An 8,173-nucleotide genomic window follows, 5' to 3' on the forward strand; every position below is an offset into this window, starting at 1 on the left:
CCGATGGGAGCAAGATGAGAGGAAACATTGCAGCATGAAGGACTGGGGTTAGCTCTAACCAAAACTTCTATTCTCCCCTTCTGCCCCTCATTCACAGTACAAGCAGGTGCAAAGAAGAGTCGAATCTTTGGACTCAGGTGTTTTAAAGTCCACCAAACAGTGAGAGAAGCACCAAGTGGTCAGGAGGGCCCGATTCTCCATTCCAGGGAAAAAAGAAAAGGGTAGCTCCTGCTTCCACAACGCGGGATGGTTCCCTTGGGGCTTATTGGAGGGTCCTCAAGTCTCCGCTGTCTCTCTGGAGTGGGCAAAATTCAGACCTGTTCAAAGGCCAGGGAGATGCCCTGGGGTCTCCTTTCCAGGTGCTGTTGATCAGCGTTTGGACACTGCTGATTGCCACCTCCAGAGTCATGCTGGGGACCAGCACTTTGCAGGGTAAACGGGGAGGCCCTATCCCCAAACTGTCTCCATTCATGTCACAAAAGCCAGCACCTGTTTGTCACTCTCTATGCTACCTGCTAGGGGAACCAGGGTGAAGAGAGAACCTCCTGACTCTCACCGCCACCCCGACAGGGTGGCACCACTGAGCTGTACTCCCAGGGCTGAAACAGGATCCCCGTGATCATGCTCTTAAAGCCAGCTGGGTGAATCTGTGAAAAATTCAGCAGTACAAACAGCAAATAAAAGCTCCTGCCATCAGAGTGTCACACCATTGGCTGCCTGAACAATCCTGAGAGTCAGAGAGGAAAAAACTACCCTCCCTAAACAGAAACTGCGGCCACTGAGTATACAAGTCCCGAGAGGATGTCACCGTTATGCAGTTTTCCCATGAAGTCCATGGAGTGATGGTCCCCTCCTATGCTTTATGAATCAGCCTTTCAACCATCAGTAAATTTCAAGATGGCTTTGTTCCTTCTCTGGTTTTTCCTCCCCTCACCAGGAAACAGTACAGTCTCATGGCTCGTGTAACTTTTTTGTTTTTTTGTTTTTGGTACTGGGGATTGAACCCAGGATGCTTAACCACTGAGCCACATCCCCAGCCCTTTTTGCTTTTTATTTAGAGATAGGGTCTCACTAAGTTGCTTAGGGATGAGGCTGGCCTTGAACTTTTGATCCTCCTGCCTCCGCCTCCCCAGCTGCTGGGATTATAGGTGTGCACCACTGGGCCTGGCTCTCATGTAACTCTTTCTTGGGGGGTACAACTGGGGATGGAACTCAGGGGCACTGGACAACTGAGCCACATTCCCAGCCATTTTTTTTTTTTTGTATTTTATCTAGATACAGGGTTTCACTGATTTGCTTAGCACCTCGCTGAGTTGCTGAGGCTGGCTTTGAACTTGCAATCCTCCTGCCTCAGCCTCCTCACCACCATGGCACCTGGCTCTCATGTAACTTCTTAATGGCCGTGAGCTTGTGGGGCAGAGGATGTGAAAAATAAGACCCTCTACTCCTCAAAGGTGTTGTGCCAGGCCAACCAAGGACCAGTACCCCAAATGACCAGCTTGCCATTGTGTGTCCTGAGGACTCACATAGGATCACGTTCCGGCAATGAGCAAGGACAGTGCTTCATGCATTGCCATTGCCTTGTGTCCCATGATTAGATACACAAGAGGAGGGGCCTCGCCTCCCTCATTCATCACCCTGCACATCTGCATCCCCGAACCTGGCCACTCCCTCCAAGGCTCTTCTCTTTTGCACCTGTAGCTGGCTTCTCCCTGCTCTCGGCCACTCATTTGCTACTGAATTCACGGACCCCTTCTCTCCATTCAGGCCCTTTTTAAATAACATGTTTTCAGAATTCTTCCTCAGTCCTCTTTATCTCTGGTCTTTCTTTCCATGGACAATTTTTTTTTTAAAATTTCAATATTTATTTTTCAGTTTTCGGCAGACACAACATCTTTGTTGGTATGTGGTGCTGAGGATGGAACCCGGGCCGCACGCATGCCAGGCGAGTGCGCTACCGCTTGAGCCACATCCCCAGCCCCACAATTTTTTTAAAAAAATATATATATTTTTAATTGTAGCTGGACACAATACCTTTCCCTTTATTTTTATGTGGTGCTGAGGGTTGAACTCACTGCCTTCCACATGCCAGGTGAGCCCTTGACCACTGAGCTACAAACCCAGCCCCTCCATGGACAATTTAATTGTTACCAATTTTTAATTATTATCAATTTTTACATATTGCCTCCCAAGAGCATCTGCCTCTTCGCCTTACTGAGCTTTTTAAACATCGAACTTTCCTTTTACCTTCCTAAGTGAACAGACTCGCTAACACACAGTTGTTAACATCTCTGGGACGAGAATCGGTTTTATATATAATCAATTGGAATTATATAAAGCTATGATGGATTCAAAGTCAAGACCTTGCTTGATTAGGCCAAACCAAGAGATAAAATTATTCCTGTAGGAAAACATGATCTACTCTACAGCATGGTCTTGAAAAATCCGCAAAAGGCAGACGGAGGATGGAAAGACTCAGCAGCTGATCCATTTCTAGCAGAGTTGAGCTTTGGCCTGGAGACCCAGATCTGCACTCTATACTGTGCTCTGGCCTTGACTCTGGGGCCCAATTCCAGCCCAGCCCCTTTTCCTTGTCCCACGGGCTGGTGCTTTGCTTCCTGAATGTGAAAGAGCACAGACTTCAAGGTCTAGGTATCTAGAAATGTCCTTCCAGAGCTAAAGGGAAGTCCACATGTTGACAGGAAAACTGGCAGAGGAGCAGAGACCAGGACAGGTGTCCGTCAAGGTCGCTTTTCAGCCTTGGAGGGAGGGGCCCTCTGGATCTTGGGCCTGCCACTTGTCCACCCTCCTCCTCCGCCTGGTTCCACGCCCCCCTTGCCATGCTCACCACCATGGCTATAGCGATAGCCTTGGTGCCCCTGGGGCCCAGCCCATGGTAGTTGAGGTTCATGTGGGGCTCCTCCATGTTCCGGATGAAGTAGGAGACAGGCACTACACCCACCAGTTTGCAGGCCTCCAGGTACAGCTCCTTTGGTCCAATTGTAAAGAACTTCTCGGTGTCTGCGGAGAAAGACAAGACTCAGTAGGGCTCGACTTCTCTACCCTCTGGCCTCGGGCAGGGTTTGCTTCCGACTGGGCTGTGCTCTGCCAGGGATCCACCCCTGTGGGTGTGCGCTCCAGAAGTCAACTCCAACCCTAAAGTCAGCCAGTGGTGGGAGAGGCAGACACGAATTCCAGGTTGCCCCCGATGGATGTCTCCCTCCGTGTAGGAGAAGGGGCCCGAGGTGTCAGCCCTGGGCTTTCCTGGGAGAGATGAGCGGCGTACCCCACCCCACCTTCCCAGGCTGGAGGCATCCCGAGACCAATCGCCAGGAATATATAAAGGCCCAGCCCTCCTGCCACCCTGGGACAACCCTGAAGGGGAAAAACAAAAGGCACAGGGCTGGGGACTTTTGATGGTTGAGGGGGGGGTCTCCATTTCAATTTTAGTTTCCCTGCCACCATTAAAACGTGAGCCATGAAGAAGGCTCAGAGAAGTAGACTCCTGTGTCACCTCGAGATGGCCAATCAGTTCAAGAGGGAGAGACCTCCCAGTTGGTGAGAAACAGAAAGACCTGCATCTGGGTGGCCTTACAGCCGGTCATCCCTTCTTCTCCAGTGACAAATCCAGGCCCTAAATGTCCAGCTGGTAAGTACCAAAAACCAAAAACAAAAACCTGCTAAGAGAAGCAGGGGTTCCACCTCTCCATTGCCATCCTTAGGCTTTAGGACCATTCCAGCCTGGCCTGGGGACCCCAGGGCTGGGTCCTCTTTAGGCAAGTCCAGTGGGCGGCAGGGCTTCCCAGGGCCAGCTGGCATCTACACTCGTGTGCTTTCTATTCGGATCCCAGGGCCTTTGGCCAACCCACACCACGAGCTTCTAAGGTCGACAGTGAGAGCTCAGAGGTGAAAGGGCGATTCAGAGGGAAGCTGTTTTTGCAAGCGCAGCTCCAGACCGACCCTCTCCTTAGAATGCTCACTGGGCGAGGTTTCTCGCCCTCCATGTCTCTGGTATTTTGACTCAGGTCCTGCCCTGTTGTGAGGGACTGTACTGCAGGATATCCAGTAGGATTCCTTGGGCTGTACCCACAAGGTGCCTCCACCCCAAGTGTCCCCTGAGGTGTGCAGTTACCCAGGGGAGAACCACTGTTACATGGGAAAGAGCCCACAGTCTGGCCAACCCTTCTTCTCTAGACTCCCCAGGAAGTCCTTCCGGGCCCCGTCCTCAGCACCTCAGTACCTGTAGCACGTGCCCTGGAGGCAGAGCAGCTCAGCCCTGAGTTTCTGCTCAGGACAGAGTTGTCAGTGCCAAATTCAGCCATTAGAAGTTCTTGCTGGCCAGAGGGAAGGTAACTTCCTGTTTTGTCCTTGGGACTAGCTCTGCCTTGACCCTGGATGCCGACCCTTTCTGGCTGTCATATTTTAAGAAGCATATTTGGAACAGCGCCATCACTTGCTGTGAGTGTGGGGAGCAGGGGGTGGGGCCGGGAAAGACGCAGAATCAGGGATCTTGGCAAAGCATCCAGGTTTGCAAGGAGCAAAATCCCATGTTGGAAGCAGTGTCAGTGAGAGCCCCGGGGTGGACAAGAAGACAGAGAGCAACGAGATGTTGGGGGCAGCAGAGAGGAGGTCTGGGTAGACGCTGTCTGCTGACTGACAGAGGTGGGGTTCTAAGCTGACTGTGCAAATAAGCAGCACAGTTTAATTTTAATGGCTGAGTAGCCTTCCCTCCACCTCTGCAGACTTTGACCACTGCCCACCAGGGTGAGTCTGGCTGGCCTCAGCCTGGGAAATCTGCAAAAGAGGGTGGAGGTGTTGTTTGTAGTAAAGGTCTTTGCTCCCACTCAGCCAGCCCTAAAACCCAGGTAGGCATGCACCTTGGGTTGATGACTTCAGCTCAGACTTGCTGAAGGTGCACATGGGGCCCTCGAGTAGGGCTAAAGGTGAGTACTAATGTCTCTCTTCTGCGACTAAAGGAACATCACATGAGATGCCACCGAGGGAAACATGTAAGACCAGAAACCCCTGTTTGTGTGTTGGTTCAGCTTTCAACAAGCTGATGTGTGCTCGTGTGGAAGCCACGGGGCTGTGGCAGCCGTTGTCCCCAGCCAGCCTGGAGGAGAACCGCATTTCCAGACATCCTCTGCAGGACCTCCCACTGGGCGGATGGGATTCCTCCAGGGGCCCAGGGGGCCTGGAACCCACCCCCCAATCCCATGTCACCTTCGATCTCCAAGTCTGTTTCCGAATCCTCCTTGGGGGGTTTCTCTTTCTCCACAGTCCCGATGGCTTCGGCCTCACAGTAGAGTGTGTCATCGCTGCCCTTGGGTGTTAACTCCGTGTCGTCCTCATCTGGAAGACAGAACCACCTGCTGGGTTCAGGGAAGGAAGCCTGCTGGCCTGTCAGTGTGCCTGCCACTGACTCTCCTTGTCTCTGTCACCTCCTCTGCCAGCCCTGCCAGGGTGACTGTCCCACAAGCCCTCCTTTCTAGACACAGCTCAGTCTCTGGGCTCGTGTCTTAGAGGCGGGCTCCAGTTCACTTTTCCCATCTCATTAGCTTGGGTGGGTTTTGGGGTCTGCTGTTCCTCTTTCGATTGAAAGGGTGTGTCTTGGAGTCCAGACTTCCCCACCTTCAGGTGCAAATGGTGTGGGGGTGGGGGGCGGGCGGGTGGGGGGGGGAGGAGCATGGTATGTGGTGATTTGGGACAAATACAAAGTAAAAGATCAAGGGGCAGTTTGGGGGAGCAAGAGAGAGCACTTGACTCAAGTTGTGGTCCCTCTTCTTCTCCTTCCAGCCCAACTTTGTACCTATGACCAGGAAAAAGGGGCTTGAAACTCTCCCTTGGGCTGAAATCCATCACTATGATTGAACACATGCACCTTGGGTTGATGAGATGCTGGGGGAAAGCTGAGCCTCCCTCACAGGCCCCCATAGCCTTGCTACGGTTTTCCACTGGGCCCCGATCTGGAGCCCACTGTAGGGATGGAGCTCAATCCTCCGGCATCTGCAGGACTCTGGGGTTTAGGAAGCTGTGCTGTCCCTCCACACTGCCCAGGAGAACTCGGCCAGTCTACTCTCCGGATGGCTGAACATGTGTGTCAGAGCGCCACCTTTTGACCACTCAGATTCTAGGACGCTGGGGATCCTAAGGATCCCACAGAGGCTTGTGTTTTTTTTAGTCCTGGCCCAAAGACTGGCCCCCAACCTGTGACAAGGCCTGTGAGAAACGGGGTGCAAGTATCAGTGACCTGGTGGTTGAGAGACACAGAGCAGCTGAGCTGCCCAACTGCAGCCCTGAGAAAAGAGATGCGTTTCTGAGTCTCACGACGCTCATCAGTCTAACAACTTTAGGATTCCAGTGGACCAGTGGGATGCCCGTAAATATTGAACAACAGGCTCTCCCAGAAAAAGAAATATCCCGATTTACAGTGTTAGCCAATTCATGGGGTGTCAATATTCCCAGCACAGCTGATTTCTAACGACTAAGGTGACGTCCACCAGCCCACAAAATGAAAATTAATTTGGCTTGTGCCAGCATGAGGCAGTCCCAGAACAGCATCTAACCATCTCACTCTTTGCCAAGCCCTGATCCCAAGTCAGTGTAGTGCATCCTGCCAATTCTGGGGGGAACCAGGCAGAGAGAGGGGAGAGGGCTCTGAGGTCCCTGTGATCACTGAGTGTCACCTTTTGAATTGGACTCGAGAGGCTCCTCATCATGGTCCATGCTGCTAAGACTCTCTTGAGGGCTGCTGCCAGCTTCTGGCCACCTCTCCGTTGCTTCACTAAGAAGTGCACCTGTCCATTCACCTCTGTGTCAAACTGGGCCTCCTGCCTTTGCATAGGCAAACCCTGTGGGGGGCGGGCTACAGTTACCCTTCCAACCCAGCAAGCATCGGGGAGAGCAGGGAGAGCAGGCTTTGGGAGGATGTGGACATGCATGGGTGTGATCCCATCTCTGTCTGGGAGAGGTAGCAACTCCCCCTGCTCATCAGCTTTGTTCCTGAGAGCCCTGTGGAAAGGATGCCCACCCGCCTGCAACTTTATGACTTAGGAGCCACCTTTCATTTCATCTTCAACATTCCATGACCTCATGCAGTAATTGTGATCCACGTAGGTGGACTTGGCAACAGCAGGATTCCCGCCTGCCTGGTGGCTCTAGGGGTCATCTTTTTCTCATATGTCCGCTGGGGCCAAGCCCAGGCTTGGCTGTGAGTGCTTGGGTGCTGTGGGGGGGCCTCTCAGTGGCGGTGTGTTTCCCTCTGAGTCAGGACCAAACTCAAGGCCCTTAATCAGGTGACCGTGAAGAGCTGCCACCATGTTCTTCTCTCAGGGTGACTGTGCTTCGGGTACGAAGTATTTCAGTGATGGGTGAAGTCAGTTTTCTCCCACTCGGTTCCTGTTCCTTTTTTCTTCCCCCCTTGGGAGAGCATCCTCGACCTTGGAGCAGAAGATCAAAAGCAAAGCACGAGAAACATATGTTCTATCACTACAGTTTGTTGCAGCCAAAGCACTGTTCAACCCCAACCCCTGGGCTGCCTAACTTGAGACCAGGCAACCACCAGCCCCGGGCTCAGCGGTTTTCACATGCCCTGGAGTTGAAGTTCACTTGCAGTTTGCTGTCAAGAGAATCTGGAGGCGCGTTTGTTCCTTCTTGATAAACTTTCGGCACATCAACTGTCAGGTCAGTGAGTGGAGGGCTTGGGGGATGTGAGAATCCCTTTGTGCCACTCAGAGGAACGATGACAATCTAGAAATGTGTATAGGAAAAACACAGAATCATGGATCAAAAGAAACACGTGCCCCCGAGGTGTGACTCCTTCCTTTGGACGTTCATGTTGAAAAACACTTGCTGAGCATCTTCTATGTTACAAGGCACTAAGATAAGCATCCTGGTGGGTGGGACGAGGTTGTGATCCAGATGGGGACCTTTTAAGAGAAGTGTGACATGAGGTAGTCAACAAGACCATCCCTAGGGGAGGATCCTGAACATATATTTCTGGAAGAATTCCTGTTCATATAAAGAATTTGAGTCACCCTATATCAGCACGAGAGTACCCCTGGTGTCCCAATCTCACACAGTTCCTTGAGAGTAATACCAAGAAGGCTGAGTGGGTGCTCAGCTCCTAGGATGATCTGGAGGATATAAGTCCTGGAGCTCCTCACCTCTGATT

At 52.1% G+C, this 8,173-nt stretch overlaps 1 protein-coding gene across 1 annotated transcript in view; it reads right to left on the minus strand.

Moving 5' to 3' along the window:
* Lrrc74a (leucine rich repeat containing 74A) overlaps positions 1–7,098 on the minus strand; it is a 30,232-nt gene extending 23,134 nt beyond the window's left edge. The window contains exons 1-3 of the mRNA XM_046440778.2: positions 6,687–7,098; positions 5,224–5,352; positions 2,849–3,021 (exon numbers count right to left, since the gene is read on the minus strand). Of these exons, the coding sequence (XP_046296734.2) occupies positions 2,849–3,021; positions 5,224–5,352; positions 6,687–6,726 (342 nt within the window). The 5' untranslated portion in view covers positions 6,727–7,098. The remainder of the gene's footprint in view (positions 1–2,848; positions 3,022–5,223; positions 5,353–6,686) is intronic.
* Between the last annotated feature and the right edge of the window lie 1,075 nt (positions 7,099–8,173).

Source organism: Marmota monax, unplaced genomic scaffold (genome assembly GCF_021218885.2).
Source record: "Marmota monax isolate L192 unplaced genomic scaffold, Marmota_monax_Labrador192_F-V1.1 WCK01_AAM20220418_F8-fsc00017, whole genome shotgun sequence".
NCBI lineage: Eukaryota > Metazoa > Chordata > Mammalia > Rodentia > Sciuridae > Marmota > Marmota monax.